The sequence below is a fragment of the Acyrthosiphon pisum genome, chromosome A2, assembly GCF_005508785.2.
Source record: "Acyrthosiphon pisum isolate AL4f chromosome A2, pea_aphid_22Mar2018_4r6ur, whole genome shotgun sequence".
Lineage (NCBI taxonomy): Eukaryota > Metazoa > Arthropoda > Insecta > Hemiptera > Aphididae > Acyrthosiphon > Acyrthosiphon pisum.
The window spans coordinates 84,899,902-84,917,397 of NC_042495.1; the positions used below are offsets into that span (position 1 = coordinate 84,899,902).

A 17,496-nucleotide genomic window follows, 5' to 3' on the forward strand; every position below is an offset into this window, starting at 1 on the left:
TAATTTACTCAGCCACTCAGGTAAAACTCTAACCGAACTTAAATCCTGCGTACGCTACTGACTGTCGTTGTACCGAATACAGAGAAATAAATACACACAGAACTTGACAAATTTTATAAAGACCATTTCGATAATATTATCAGAACATTATACCTAGTGTACAAGTGTACTATTGTAAAAGTCTCAATCCGGCGCTGCTTCAACGAGTTAAGAATGATGATGCAGTCAGAATTTGTCAGCCAAACTTAGTTTTGAATTTTGATGTTATAGCCTAAGGAAATTTCGAATACCACCAAATTCTGACTTCACCATTGTTCTCAGTATAGTTAACTACATAAGTCTAAAAAAAAATTGCAAAAAAAATTGCATCCGAAAAAATTAAATTTGTGGTGCATATCAGTTGCCTCCCAAAATATACGAATTGGCATTTGCCTCCAATGTAAACTAGTTATCTCTGATGACTAGGTAGTTAATAATTATATACAAGTTGCCTGAATACCTGATGTCCTGATGTCTCCCGTAGTGGTTCATAAACTTCACTAATAAATTCCACATAAATAGATGAATTTATAGAATTAACATAATATAATATACTTAAAATAATATAATATTATGTATTAAATAATAAACATTTGGTTGTATAATTAAAATTAAAAATATTTATAAAATTTCTATTACCTATATAATTATATATTATTTAAAAAGTTTTTGAATAGGTATAAAAATTGTATTAACTAATTTAATTTATTTATTTTAACTTTTTTACTTATCATGTTTCGCACTTTACATTAATCCATTCTAAAAACTAGCACAACAATTTAAAATCGCATAATATTTGTAAAAATAAATAATAATATCATACAACGAGTGTTGGAAATCAACTAAACGTTACTCGATCATATGTATTCATATTCATGTACCTATATTATTATTATATATTTACTTTAGTCTCAGTCTGGCTCAGGTCTGATTTGCATCATACATTATTATCATTACACAAAAGAATATAATATAATCGTATGCGTATCAAATATCAAATATAAAAAAAAACATAAGTCATAAATTACGAACTTATTTTAAGAGGTACGTCATGAAATTAGAAAATGTTTAGAGCCACTTATACATTTATTAACTGACTATTAGGAGGCAACTAGTACTAGACGTTTCTCGTTTACGATAAAATGTTGGGTAACACGAATATAGTCGAGAGGCAATTCGTGTAAAAATGATTGATCTTTTCGACTTCGGGACTCTGGAGGTATAATTATAGTGTGCGCCATAATTTTATGGTCGGACTTTTTTTCCGGAAAAAAAATTTCGAATTTTTCAAGGATTCATTTGCGAATAAAATTATTCAATTATTGAATGATGATTTTGCCATTGTGGAGTTAAAACTTTTAAAAAACATCTTATTTCAGGTTTCAGGTATCAGTTTTAAATTTTTATTTTTATTTTAAAAATTGGAGGGATCTTTCAAGTAAGTTGAGCCTTGTAGACAATTTTATAATTGATCATTGATCCTTGTGGCCAGGTATGGTACTCCGATGTTGTTATGGATTGAAATCTTGTAATAATTAGTTTTAATTTATTTAGGGTGTTATGAAATATGCTCAATAATTTTATTCAGAATTAAGAAATGTACATTCAATAAAACTATGTTTTTATATTAAAAAAAATCTGGGCCCTATATCACGTAGGAGTAGAATGTTGTATGTTGTTGTTATAGTTGTATAACGTATTGTTATTTGTAATTGAGTTGTTTACATGAAACATCTGTGTGGTTCACGGTTGTTGTTATTGTTGAGTAGAATAAAATAATACTCTATAGTCTGTACGTCTTGTTTTTGTTGTTATCAATGGGTTATTGACGTCGCCACAGAGTCACAGATGACGCTGTGCTCATCGCCGACTGTGAAATATTGAACATTTTTTTTTTTTAAATCGTTGAACGGTTGTCGACACTGTAGCGTTGGCGCGCGCGCGCCGCAACTTTATCGCGCTGGCTAATGGTGGGAGGGGGGTAGTCAAGCGGACTGGCCTACCTGCGGTAAAAATATGTCGAAAACATGTCATCAATGCTCTGCTGTGCCGTGGTAAGTACACCGATTTTTTCTTAATTTTCTAACTCTATCCGGTACGGAGGACTCGACCAGCCCGGGCTCTTTGTCGTGCCGTCCCGTAACGGTGGCCGTGGACTGCTGGTCAGCCGCGTCCCGTGGGGGAACTTTTGCTGGGCGCCGTCCTCGTGGTCTCTGTTCTCGGGCCCCGTTCCGGGTACCCTTGACCAACGTATACTGCGGCCATAGTTGTTTCCGGTCCGCGGCCTCCGCCGTCGCTCTTCCCCTATCCGCGGGTTTTCCGGGGTAGCCCCTTTAATCCTTTGAAATCCCCGGTTATCGGAGGCCCCCAAAATCGACCCTTTATCCAGGTTTCCGGGTAGAATAGGTAGTTGTTTGTACCACTCATTCTCCTTCCGCGGTGTCTGGCGCCCGTCGCTGATAAGAGGGAGATTGTTAGTTGTTCACTCTGGACGTGGTCATTTTTGTTGTTGCTGTTGTTATTGTCGTTATTGTCGTCCTACTTCCGTGATGGCAACAAAGTAGGCCAGAACTTTGTCGTAGGATTTCAGAGACTTCCGCTCCCCACCCCTCGTCATTAATTTTTTTAAATATCCAATAATTTGCGTTCTGTTTGACGGATCCATTTATTTGACTTATGCTTTTGATGTTATGGTATGATGGTATGCGGCAAACAATTTTTAAGTATTCTCGAATAAACTCTCATGACTGACTCACTGGCTGTTGTACCTAATTTTCCATATTTTTTTTTCATTGTAGCCCATTTGTTTGAATGAAACCAGTTATATTTTTGATTTTGTTAAAACCAAAGAAAATAGTTTGGTTTAGTTTTGTTAGACCAATTTTATTGTTGTACTGAAAGTGTTGATTTCCAATATATTTATATTAATAATAATATTATATTTATCTATGTTTTGGTTTAAAAAGAAAAATCATTAATTCATAGTTTCCAAGGTAGTTTTTTAATAACAATATTGTATTTGATCATTATCAAATAATATTCCACTTAATATTACATTTTATGTTTTGTTCTTCGATTCTGTTGTCAAATCAAATAGTGTCCAATTAAATGAACCAAATTCTGGAAACTGGTGTAATTCCTTTGTCGAGAACCATTTAAAATATGTGAATTGTTATGAAAGTAAGATGACCTATTTCTGAATTAACAACATTATTAGAATTTATTAATCTCCTTAAACAGTTGCTACAAAAGTAACCCAAATTCTTTATCTTATTTAAATATTTCTTCTTCTAGTTAAGTTGTTTGCTGATTTATTAGTGTAAGTTCAATTATTATTTTTCAATCGATTAAGTTTGATGATCGTAATATAAACTATCTAGGTATTTGGATTTAAAAATGAAGAATTATTTGTATGTTTAAGTTATTTACTTTAACAAGATATGAATAAAAAAAGGCCTTGTTTAAATTAAATTACTTAATAGTAAAATATTTGTATGTGTATTGATAACTAAAATATGATGTTAAATATAAACTTAGGTTCTTAACAGTTAACTAAATAGGTATTAAAACCTTACTTGCAACTAACAATATTCATTGTTTGTTTAAATTATGTTTATTTAAACATTGTGTTCTTATAATGTATTATTATTATAATACCTAATCATTAAATTATATAGTGAAGTGTAATTGTGTTGAAGTCAGTTTATGGTTATTTCTTGGTAAAAAACCAAATACCTGGAAACCTGAGATCTATTTTACATCACTAAGTATATCCCTGATCTTACACTATGAATCATATTAGTGTTGTGAAGGTTATCAGTTTAGGGACTTAGGGTTATAAAAATTTGCCTTAGGTATAAAAAATTGGTTTTGAAAATTTTAGTTATGCCCATTGAATTAATCGGTATTTGCGTGGGATGCCTTTTTGGGAACTTTAAATTTCCCCTGGAGGTTATAGAATATTAGGTCCCAATAAATATTTTTTGTGTATATTTCAGTTAACTTGATTTTATTTAATAATTTAGTTTTCATCATATTTCATGGTTGTAATTTTATTCTTTCTTTTTTTTTTCAGCTTTCAAAACTAGGCTAAATTAGCTTTAGTCTTAATCACAATTAATAAATTAAAAATTAGAAAAAAAAGTAATACCTAACTTAAAAAACAAAATTCTTACATCAACTTTATTCTTTTCTTCGCTGTACGTTCCTTCAACTAATAGTCATCTGAGAAAACGACATACTGCAACATTACCAGCAAGCATTGTGACAACTATCAACTGAGAAATCTTCTTTTATTGTTTAAATAATATTTAATTGAAACGTGTGCTGTGTATTGTAATGAACCAACCGAATACTTTAGAACTGTCTATTTTATAACAATTATTATTAGATTTTTAAAGTAGGCTAGATATCTTTTTATTATTTATTAAGTTATTTTTTGTCTAAGTTAAGAAGAAAGAGTTTTATGTAACAACCATAATTATTTGTGTTCAAACGTAAAACATATAGGAAAGTCGCTTGACTTAGTCGAGTGCCTTTTTAGCTCTTAAAAAATATTACTGTGATATTGATTTTAATGGTAATAATGTATTATAATATATAATTTAAAGTTAGGATAATACATTAGATTATAACATAATATATAAATATAAATATATATATTTAAAAACAAATAAACCAACCCCATCCCCCATTCCCCACTCCCTTAAAACAACTTAACCTATATAAATTAAAAATTGTATGGTCATAATAGTTAAGTATATAAACAAACAATAACTCAAAAATTTAAAACTAGTATGTCTAACAACTCCCAGTGGAATTTGTTTCAATCAAATATGTTGAACGGTAGCGATTCTTCTATGATTAACTTTAAAACCCTTTCGGCATTAACAAATCTAAACAATTACCCATCATCGAGATCTTCAAATCATTCACCGCCAAACTATAATTCACAGTCAAGTCAAAATTTTCCCATGCCATCACAATATCAGTCGTCGCAATTTCATCAAAAGGAGTCTTCAATGAATAATATGTTCAACAATGGACTACAGTCTTCAAACTTTGATGTATTCTCTTCTGATAACACCGCACCTGTGAGTCGTTATCCTCCAGCTGGCAATGACATTTTTGGTGGACATGACACGGCGACTGCGAGCAGCTCGAACAATTCAAATTTTTCAAATGAATCGTTTGGTAACAATCAAGGAGTTAGAGAAACCGGAATCATAGAGAAACTTTTGGTTTGTACAATTACTATTATAAAATTGGTTGTGTTTCTATATTAAACGACTTATCGTTTTCAGCATTCTTATGGTTTTATTCAATGTTGTGAGCGTCAGGCAAGATTATTCTTTCATTTCAGTCAATTTAGCGGCAACATTGAGCATCTTAAAATTGGTGATCCCGTTGAATTTGAAATGACTTATGACAGAAGAACTGGTAAACCCATTGCTAGCACTGTTACAAAAATTGCTCCTGAAGTGGTAAGTGGTAAATACTAATTTCCATCATGATTAAAATTAATTAGGTAATTATTATTTATTAGGTATTAAGTGAAGAAAGAGTAACTGGTGTAGTAACAACAGAATTGAGAACTGAAGGCTCGGGCGGTGATACACAAGGTCGAATTAGTTATGAAAATCGAGGAGAATGTTTCTTTCTTCCTTACAATAAAGATGATGTTGAAGGTAATGTGACCCTCAGAACTGGTGATCAAGTAAGCTTTCAAATCGCAACAAATCAAAGGGGTAATTTGGGAGCTACACATGTCCGCTTAGAAAATCCAGTACATCCAGTTAAATATCAGGGAGTTGTGTGTTCTATGAAAGATGTTTTTGGTTACATCGAACGAGCTGATATAGTTAAAGAAATTTCATTTCCGTTTACTGAATTTAAAGATTCCTCCAAACCTTTACAATTGGGTGATGATGTAGAATTCATAATACAAACGCGTAGTGTAAGTAAATTCAATGTATTTATTTGAATATAAGTATAATTTGTATGAATTAAAAAAAAAAACCCATAAAACTAAAATCTATAGTTAAAACAGTATATAAATATTAAAAAGTGTTGCTTGTTTTAGAAATTGTATTTGACCATTCATTTCTTAATAAACATTTGGGTTTTATGTGTTATTTCACTGATATATATGAGAATATACACTAGTATCTAAATACTATAATAATATGTTAGTTACTCATACTTTTTCGTAGTAGATAGTTGACTCTGTTCAGCGAGAGAACACGCCAATTGTGAGAATATCCCCGTGTCACCTTGCTATTGAATACGGTTCCCCTATGGGTATCGTTCTCTGGAAAAGTAGTATTCTTTGGATTTTTTTAATAACACTGTTACATTAAATATTTGCTATTAAAATAAGGAGAAATGAGTGGTCGGATACAACTTGTCTTTAAATATTTTCTTAATATTGTTTTAGTAGACAAAAAATAAAGTTTTTATTTTATTAAGTCCTATATTACTTAAAGTATAATTTAGATATATTTTGTTATTCATTAGGGAAAAGAAGTTGCATGTAATATTGAACGTTTGCCTCCTGGTTCAGTAATTTTTGAAGATATCGAGGATACTGTTATGAAGGGCCAAGTTTTAAAACCTTTAGACAAAACCCCTCAAAATCATTTACCATCTGAACCACTACCTGGACGTATACGTTATAGAGCACCTGATTATTCTGAAGTTGAAGTTTCATTTGGTGAAAAAGATCAGCAGGGTGATTTTACGTTGAGGTAATTATTATTGATTGATTTAACTTTTGCATACCTGTTGTGTCCACAGAGAGAATATGAATCTGTAGAAATTTAAACTTATTGTTATGTATCACAATGACCTACTATAATAGAGGTTTTAGTGAAATGGGTAAAATTTGAGAGAGCAATACATAGTTTTATGCACATAGTAATCATATTCTCTTAGTGGATGGAATATTGACTGATCATAATATGATACATATTACCTATGTACGTGTAATGAATTTTGTTGTTTTTTTTTTTTTTTTATAGACATGGTGATTGGGTTGAATTCCGAATAGCAACTGATCGACGAGATCAGTTAAAACGAGCTACTAATATTTCGCTTTTACCAGAATCGTTTGTAGTTTCTGGTGAAAGAAGAGAACTAGGTATTATTGCAGTTTTAAAACAAGGATTTGGATTTTTACGTTCTGTAGAAAGAGAACCAAAGATTTATTTTACTTTCAACGAAGTTCTGGATGTTCAACGAAAATTAGAATGTAACGATGAAGTTGAATTTACAGTGGCACAGGTAATGTCATAAGATTCTTAATTCATTCAACAAACCTTATAACACTAAACTTCTAGCTAATAGTGCATTTTACAAAAGCTGCTTACATGAAAAATGTATTAATTAATGGTTCAATAAAATTAAATGAACCAATAATATGAGCTACTAAATAAATCATGTAATGTGACTTTACCTTACTATTGATTTGTTATGTTTATTGTTCATGCAACCTATAATATGTATGTAAAAACCAATTATTTTATACCACTTCAGACATAATGACTTCGCACAAAATCATTATTACTCAGTATTAAAATGTTTGTTTTTCATAAAACTCAGTATAAATATTGATTTAAATCAGGGCTTAAAACCCGTAACCGGTTTATAACGAAAACCAGTAAAAAACCGTAAACTTGAGAACCGAAAACCGATAAACACTTTAAGTTTTGGAATGCTGGAAGTGGTTATTGGTTATCAGTAATCAAGGTAAATATCCAAATATTAACATCAAAGCGGTTATCTCATATTTTCAATCCCGGTTTTATAACCAAAACCTATTCCTGACCAAAAAAATTAATGGTTTTTTCGTGGAATTTAATACTTGAATTATGTCATGAATTACATTATAGTTGAATTTAATTTTCCAGTTATTTTTAAATTTTTTCCCCAATTAATAATTTCCGTCGATTATTGCTTATTTATTGTGAATATCACATATATATAGGTATAAGACGTGTATAGCTATATATTATAAATACCGTCATAGACATCGTCGTCTTAGTGCGCTGATTCCTATTACGAAATAGTTGATGGAATAGGGGCTCAGTCCATTTAGTATTTACAACTATTTAGTATTTACTATTTACGATATTTTTTTTATTGATCTTTGTTTCTTAAAAATATACATATTTATATACAGTGCCACAACTTACTATAGATAGGGGACCTTCCAAATTTAATTTTAAGCAATTTGTTTAAACATTTTTAGGTTTTTATCACATTATACTTAATTTTGCATATATTTATAAATAGTTTAGTATTAAATTACAACTCCCAGAGCCCAAATCCTCCTGGTTCTGCATTTGTTATTTGAAGTGTTTGCTCCAAGTGTCGGTCCGAAGGCTAGCGTTGAATGCTCGATCTGCAGACGAAGATTTTGGGGTACTGTAATATATACAATATAACCAAAAAGTTCTGTCAATGTATCACTCTTAGTGTCATCTTGAAAAGTTATTATATTTAATTTTGGTTTTTTACAGTTATAAATAAGAAAATTATAACAATAACACTTTTTATGAAATTTATTTTTTTGATTTATTAAGATCATCATTATCTTGATTATATGTTTTAACTTTAAAGCAGTATAAAAAAATAAATATTTAAATTTAGGGAAATCGACCAAATTAAAGCATCTTAAGTTTTTGATTTTGTAATAATAAGAGTTATGTTATCAACCCACGAATGGCCTAAATAAACTTTTTTAAAAATATGATTAAAAAATTGAAAAAAATTATTTTGAAAAACCGGTTTTTACCAGAAACCGATTACCAAAAAAACTTATTAACGATTAACGGTTATCATAGTGTTTGAAATATCTTTGAAGAAACAGTTACCGGTTACCAAAATATCAAAATAAAAAGATAACCGGTTACCGGTTTTCAAAAATTTTTGATTACCAATTTTATTGATAACGGTTTTAAGCCCTGATTTAAATACATAAGAGAACACACCTGCATGTGTTGTTCCTTCTTACAAACATACAACATAGAGAATTTGTGTACAAAAGAATCCATTTTGTGTTGTTAGTTTCAATACTATAGTGAATTCAAATATTATCAATATTAAAATAATAAAACCATAGCTGTTACTCAATATTTTTCCTCTACAAGGAAAATCTATGAATCATAATTATATTCCATGACATAGAAAACCTTACAAAAAATCGGTCAGAAACTAAACAATGTGTATCCAGCCCAAAAAATATTGTCTAAGGCATCTCGTAAGCTTTTGTTGACATAACATAAACATTGTGTTTCAAAGTGAGTGATTACTATGTTAAATATTAAAACGCGCATAATTAATTGCTTTTCAATTTTAAAACATCAATAAATACCTACAGGAATCACTAGGTAATATTTTTATCTTGTGTTTGATAATAGTTAATTTACCCTTTTATATTTAAGAACACAGCACAAATTTGCTATGTTGTAAGGTACAAATGTGTAAGACAGAGACACAGTGGGTGATGTCCTCTTAAGGATACAATAAGTATTGCATTTTTCAAATTTCAAACCTAGCAATGTTTCTATCAATTAAGCAGTATGATATTTGAAGGTTTTGACCTCGGTTTGACTTGTTCATATTTGCATATTTTATTTTTTTAATAATCAAACAATTTTTTTGTTTACTTGGCTATACATTTGTTTTGAAAAGATATTGTTCATACAAATACATTTTTATTTTTTAGTGTAATTATTTGCATTAATGCATATTTTGTTTTATTTTTTTTCGTGAAATTTTACTTATTTCATAACTGAAATTGTATTCATTAATTTATAAATTGATGGCATTAATACTCTTGTTTTTTTTTTTTACTAAAACAGTATATTTTAAGTTGGAGGTCAATGTTACACTTACAAATTAGATTACTTTATTAGGATTATGTGCTGGTTCAGTTTTCAAACAATAGGTATAATTAAAATATTATTTTATTTTGTCCACAGGATCCTTCATCTTCATTTGGAAATTCTAGACAGAGTGCCATAAGAATTAAACACTTGCCACGTGGTTCAGTACAATTTGAAGTACTCATTGAAGAAGGATTAGTTGGCTTAGTAACAGTTGTGGCTACAGAGATATTTGAACCATCAAGTCCTTCAAAAAACAATGCTCATGTAAGTGACTAATATTGAGTACTACATTATTCTAATAAATGTAGGTACATACATATAATCAAAAAAATTGAATGTTACAAAAAGATAGATTTCTTACCTTAAGTTTACAGCGTTTAAAATCTTGTTTTTAAATATAGAATTTTATCTTTTTCTCTATTTTTTTATTCCCACTTTAAATTTTCTTTGAATGGTTTTGCATTTAAAGAGGGAATATTCGTTAATTTTTTTTTGATTAAGTCGTTAAATTGAGAATTCCTATAATTAAAACTAGCTTTAAGGTAAAACCTAATAATAATTAAATACAATTTGGTGATTTATTTCATCCGTAAAAAGTGTTTAAGAATGGAAATTTTGCATTACAAGTTAATTTCTACTGGTCTATGTTTTATAGTTAGGAGCTTGTAACATTGAATATATAATCTAAACATGTTGTTTGGTATACTGCCGTTGGTCTATTTTTGAAATTTTTTTTAAGTTAAAATGGTTCAAATTTACTTCTTAGTCAAAAGTTGATATTTCTTGAATATACTATTTGAAAAAAACTCAGCGACAGTATACAAGTATTACTATAATTTTTCAAATCAAAAATATTTTAATGACCGAGTGATTTGGGAAAGAACTAAGATTTGGCATTTTCAATTTTTTTTTTGTTATGATTCGTCGACTTGCCGTAGCTAACAGTAGGTCGATGATAGTTAGAGCTGGGGTATAGCACGATTCTGATTACTAGTAATACGCTCTGACAAGAATTTGTCAATAACTCATCGGATATTCCCCTTAAATTGATGCAACATACTTATTTCAAGGTCATATTAAATCCGCATCACTAATATGTTTTCCTTAGTATTTGAAAAGTATGCTCACATTGTGCAAATGGACTTAAAATGTAGTGAAGTCACTTAGCAAAACAAATTTTCTTTGAATTACATTATTTGAATAAACAGCTTTTACTTAAAAGTGTTTTTCATTTTTAAAAATTCACTGTTTTAAAGTTCCACCAATCATATTCAATTGCATGGAAATTTGTAAAAAATCTAGATACACTCTTGATAAATGCAATAAATAATAAATGTGCATAAATTGAAACTTACTAAATGCATAGTGGGTTATTTCTTAATATTAACAAATGTAAATCTATGTCATTCACCAAACGTCACTCTCCTTATATCTTCTATTCTATTAATGGAACTGTCTTTACCCCCGTTGATAGTGAAGTTAGCGGTCTTGGCTTCTTCCTTGTTCCTTCACTGTGCCCTAGAGCCCACATTGACCATATTACATGCAAAGCAAATGAAGTATTAGGCTTCTTAATGTAAGTAACAAGGGAATTTAAATTGGTTGGAACCCTCACTTGATGGTACACAGCCAATATATTGAGCGAGTCTAGCGCAAGTTTCTCAGCTTCACAGGTTGCAATTTAAATATTGTCCATCCACCTCATAACTATGCCCGGGTACTCCAAAACTTGAACTTACTATCTAGCCGAGTCCGTAATACCCGTGACCTAACCTTCCTTCAGAATATCATTTGTGGTAAAATTTATTCTCCCTCACTCCTTCAACATATTATTAGCTTCAGAGTTCCTACATGATATGCCCGTAACATTGTTCCATTCGCTGTTCCATTATGCACCACTGATTACCTGAAAAATGAACCTCTCACTCGATGTATGAGACAGGCCAATGAAGACACTTCCTTCGCCTACTCCAGTTGAATATATTGTTTCATCATATTGCAGATTTGCTTTTATTTCTTATCTTGTATCCATAATATAATATATTATATTATGTATATTTCTGTATATTATTGTTAGTTGTAAATACCATTATAACTGTTCTATTATTTTGAATGGGCTTCCGCCCATCAATATTAAAATAAGTATATAAATAAATCTTTTACAATTTGTAATTAATGTTACTGACTAAGATGTGTTGTAAAATATTTAAAAAAAATTGAGTTAATTGTTTATTTGATATGCAATATAATATTTACTAATATCATTTTGATTTATGTCATAGTACAATTAAATTGACTTTTAATTATATTTCCTACTTAAATTATCCACCATTTTTTACAAACATTTAAAACAATTTATGGCAATGCATTATTATCAGTAATTCAAATGTTATCTTATTTGTTATTACTATTACTACTGATTATTGTAATGAATAATAGTTTCTTACTACCATGTCAATAATTAAACTACCTATCATTTGATTACCACTATATTTGAGCAATTTAAGTAATTCATGATAATAATTTAAAGTTTATTAACAGTAATAGTTCTTTTTCTTTATTATGTTTTGTCAGAATATACTCATAATATATTATTATTGATTATTCTAGCAGTTTGATGAGGTTACTTATGAACCCGGAGTTATCACTTTGCATTCAAACGGTGTAAAGAGAACAATACTTTATAACATCAAAGACTGTAATGGAAAATATATACCAAGACAAGGAGATAAAGTAAACTATTTTAATGATTGTTGTTTAGCAACTATATTCTTATTATTTCTGTTTTCAAAATTATTTTTAGGTGAGATTTAATCTTTATCAAATTAAACGCAACAAGGAATTAATTGCGATGAATATTCATTTGGCCTCAACCGCGTCAAACAATACAAATAATACACATAATTCGTCTACTGATGAACAAAATCGAGCGGACATCAAGTATGGCTATATTGCCGCACTTAAAGATGGGTTTGGGTTTATCGAAACCATAGCACTTGATTCTGAAGTATTTTTTAGATATGCGTAAGCAAAATTTGTGTTTTTATTCAACTTGTTAATATTCTAATTGCAATTTACATTATCTGTGATATAGAAATTTGAATGAACCAAGCGCTTCTCTTGAACTTGGTATGGAAGTAGAATATACACTGAGTACCAGGAATACAGGAAATGGTGGGAGCTGTGCATCTGCTGAAAATGTTAGAATTTTGCCACCAGGTTCTATTAGTGACAACTGTGAATTGCTTCAACCAAATGTTATTTTGGATGGAGTGGTCTCTCGTCCATTGCGATCTGTAAATCCCGAGCAGACTGAATATGCTGGTATAATACAAGAAGTACCAACAAGTAAGCTTTCTTTTTTTGTAATATATAGTGCTTGAAATTGTAATTGTAATTTTTGTTTTACAGCTGAAGAAGAAAATATTTCGCAATATGAATTTGGAATTAAAGGTTTGATAAATAAAAGAGAGTTGTTACAAGTTGGAGATCCTGTACAATTTCAAGTAGACTCAAAAAATAGAGCTGTAAATATAATTGCGATTCGAAAGAAACAAAGAGCTCATGTTGATGCTATTAAAGGTTTGTTTGGATTTAAAATTACATTTTTTATTTAGCTACTATAAATGTTAAACATTTTCTTTTTTTTTAGGATTATTTGGTTTTTTAACTCACGAAGTAGAAGGTGGTAAAAAACTATTTTTCCATACATCTGAAGTAACTGATGGAATTAAATTATACCAAGGAGATTTAGTGGAATTTGTATTAGTTGTCAATCAACGATCAGGAAAATCATCTGGCTGCAATGTCACTAAAATAAGGTATTTAACTAAATCATCAAATTACATTTTTAGGTTTAATATTTGCTATTTACCTGTTTATATATAATTGTTCTACTCCAATTCAATTTTAGTTTTTAATTTTCCTAAGTCATATTTGAGCAAAAGTAGTACAACATATCAAAAATTCACTTTTTTGAGATGTTAAATTCTTATTTTTTATTTTTTATTGTAAAGAAGTTAAAAAATTATATTTTTGAATATAAAGTATATATAATACTTATTATTTAAAACTTGTGTATTACAATTTGGCTTGTTATTTGAATTTTTTAGTTCTGCTGAAAATTCACCTCCTAAACAACCATCTCAACGACCAGAACATTTGATTAACCGCATACGTACCATTTCTGTAATAGATGACGGTTCACCAAAATTAGTAGTAATTCGCCAGCCTTTAGGTCCAGATGGATCAAAAGGGTTTGATCCAAATGCTCGTAAACAGCACAATCCAGGGCAGCTTATTGATGTGTAATGCGGTTCACACTTGAGTAATTAACATTTGACTACCACTGACTTATTTCCCGATTCAGAATTTTATCATTATGATTATATTACTATCAATTTTATCTTGTAATAAATAATGAGCTTCCAACTTGTTGATTATAAAATTACTAGTCTTGGAGAATAGGTCGTCAACTTAATTGTAACCAAGTGTCTAGCATTTAATGTATTCAAACTAAGTCTTACAATGATTATTTTTTTTTTTTGCAAATATTTCCTTAATAAAATGTTTTTTTTTGTGAAAAATTTAGCAATAAGATAACAGGTTATTAGTTTAAATATTTTAAAACATTTAATTAATGTTAGTTATTAGAAGGCACATAAATAAATTATATACACCTTAGACACATAGATAAGTAATAGAAAATGACAAAAAAACATTTTTAATTTAATATTTTGATATTCCCAAAATCTCTGATATATTATTCAAATTAACTTCTTTTTCTGTTTTTGATTTTAATCGTTATACACTGGATATTAATCGGTGTTAAACGTGTTATTAATTGGTTCATAAAAAAATATGCTTTTTCACTGCTCAATCTCATATTCATAATTAGAATAACTGTCTGTTCTTATCATTAATATAATATATATTACAGCTCCACTTGGGTTGTTCTAATTTCTTGTATTAATAATCTATAGCTTCTTGAAATTCAATTGCTGAAATTTATGTTATGATGTTGATCCAAAAAAAAAACAAAAAAAAAAACAGTCATATCTATAAATATAATGACATAACTTATTATAGTAATAGTAGTAATGAAAGAGATTTTCAGTGTAATGTCTTTAATTAAATTTTAAAATCACGTTCTGTTCCTAACATAGATCTCCCTATTTTCAGCACCGTATACATTAATAATCTCCTTCCCGCGTTTTAATTTTAATTTAATTTTAGTTGGATGCATTTAAAAAAAAAAAATGTTCTAATTCCTCTTAATAATTTGAGTAATCAATATTTATTATATGTTATTTACAACCTAAATTGTGCCTTAATAACTTACAAAGCTACATGCTACACTTGTAGTTAAACAATTCTTATATATATATATATATATATATATTATATTGTATATATATATTTTATATTTTATTATTTTCTAAATATTTGCAAATTATTGACTACCTATTTGACTGAGGTTTGTTTTCCATACATAAGTATAATTATTTGAAAATAGATGTTTTTCTGTTAAATTTATTAATGACTATATGAATAACCTTTAATTCTTTAAATGCATCCAATTATTGAATATGCTCACAATAACTTAATTAAATTAGCTTTTAATCTATTACTTTAAACCTAGGATTATAATCCTAAAATTGTGAGCAAAACTTACATTTTCCACATTAAGTTAACCTTTATTCAATAATTAAAATTTGATTTCATAATTAATATTAACTAGTGATTGTAAATACAAACATTTATGCAGTATCTTAATTAATAATAAAAGTAAATATACAAATTAAGGTTCAAATACACACACGAATAACACTAAGTCATAGTATTTAAGCAGATTTTTTTTATTATTATCAACACAAATACACATTTATTATTTTTTTTTTCTAGTACAAATCTTCTAAGTCTTGTCTATTTATTTATTATAATAATCGTTCAGGTAGTGTTTTTTCATTCCACATTGTTTTTCATCACATGACTATACTCACAGTTAATCTTTCGAGCTTTTAGATTTGTATAAGCATTCGCTTAAAAGAAATTTAGCTATACAGGTATGATGACATACATACAAATTATGCCAAACATAAACTAGTATAAGACGTAACTAAACTGTGATAAATTATGAGTATGAACTATTGTAATGTATTTTAATTGTTGTTTTTTTTTTTTTATTTGAAAAAAGGCATGTAATATTTTGTATCTGTTTTTGTCTTGCAAATGAAATGTATTTCCAAAAATAAAAGAAATCATTGAAACGTAAAAATGCATGGTTTTGCAAGGAAAAAACTTGTACAATATTTTAAACATGATTTTTATATTATATTGTAAATATATTATATTATAATAAATTTTAATGATGTAATATTTTTGAATAATGTCGTAATCATAGTAATAATGGTTACTAAATTTATTAAATGCACTAAAGTTTATAATTATTATTATACGTTTAGTGTAAATGATGTTTGAAATTGTTAACTGGACAGTTTGCAAACTCTCTAAAATTATTCAGCAACTATTTGATATCTATATTAACTATGTGCAATTTGGTTCATTATTATTTTAATGTACCAAAATTAATTTTTCTTAAAAAATATATACCTATATTATTCTTCATATAAAAGTATTAATTATCATATTATTTTTAATTAATTGTTTAACTTAAACTAAATATCTATTTGTAACTTAAAGTTATTTGAATTTGCTTTATACAATATAAGAGAGCATTTATACAATATTCAACATAATATACTTAATTGTATTTACAAATTTAACCAATAATTTCTGCTGAACAATTTTAGTATGCTAATGCACAATTTTTTTTATGTATGGTTAGACATATTTAACTAAATTGTATTTATTAACTTGAGGGATCAGGAACATTTTAAGGTTACATAATATATGGCCTTTTAAATAATAATTTACGTATATTTTAAGAAGATAAAATATGTAGTATTTAAGTAGCATGAGTTATTGTGAGCATTATCGTATTTATATAATATGTAGTCAAGTAATTATAATTTATAACATAGCCTACTAATAATTCAAGTAGATTATGAGATGACGATTATTATAATTATTAATTATGTAATATTGCAAAAATTATATGTAGCATTACATGTTTTTCCGGGTTGCTTGTGAACTATAATAACATTTTACCAAATAAGACAATTATTGACAAAAATTGTTAAAGACTTTTCTGAAACACTAGGGAAAAATAATTAACTCGCTGAAACTGTAAGGCTGAAAAAATAACAAAACAATTTGAAACAAACAATGAAATGTGTTTTTTATTTGAAAACAATCATATCCTTTCCATTAATCATGTGTTGGAGAAAAAACAAATGTGGTTTTTTTATACAATTTCAATGTTTACAGTTTTTCCAATACTGTTGATACTGTACCATTGTTTTGATCTATTAGCATTACTGCTATTATTTCTTACTAAATCTGGTTTGTGGTTATTATAGTGTTAATATTAAATATATAAATTTAAAAAACAACCACATTATGATTGTTGTGTTTTCAATATTATGTTGACTTGTTAACAATTTTA

The 17,496-nt window shown here is 28.4% G+C and overlaps 1 protein-coding gene across 2 annotated transcripts; it reads left to right on the plus strand.

Annotated features, from left to right (window-relative positions):
- Positions 1 to 1,968: 1,968 nt before the first annotated feature.
- LOC100161634 (cold shock domain-containing protein E1) lies at positions 1,969 to 15,000 on the plus strand. 2 transcript variants are annotated; one of them, XM_003243251.4, is made up of 13 exons: positions 1,969 to 2,093; positions 4,115 to 5,279; positions 5,343 to 5,522; positions 5,585 to 5,995; positions 6,556 to 6,785; positions 7,059 to 7,320; positions 10,023 to 10,193; positions 12,540 to 12,662; positions 12,733 to 12,953; positions 13,024 to 13,277; positions 13,341 to 13,511; positions 13,582 to 13,750; positions 14,042 to 15,000. In XM_003243251.4, the coding sequence occupies exons 2-13, from the start codon at positions 4,836 to 4,838 to the stop codon at positions 14,238 to 14,240; spliced, it is 2,835 nt and encodes a 944-aa protein (XP_003243299.1). In that variant the 5' UTR covers positions 1,969 to 2,093; positions 4,115 to 4,835; the 3' UTR covers positions 14,241 to 15,000. The 2 variants fall into 2 exon arrangements, with proteins under 2 accessions (XP_003243299.1, XP_008181240.1); XM_008183018.3 differs by having other exon boundaries at positions 12,543 to 12,662.
- Positions 15,001 to 17,496: the final 2,496 nt, after the last annotated feature.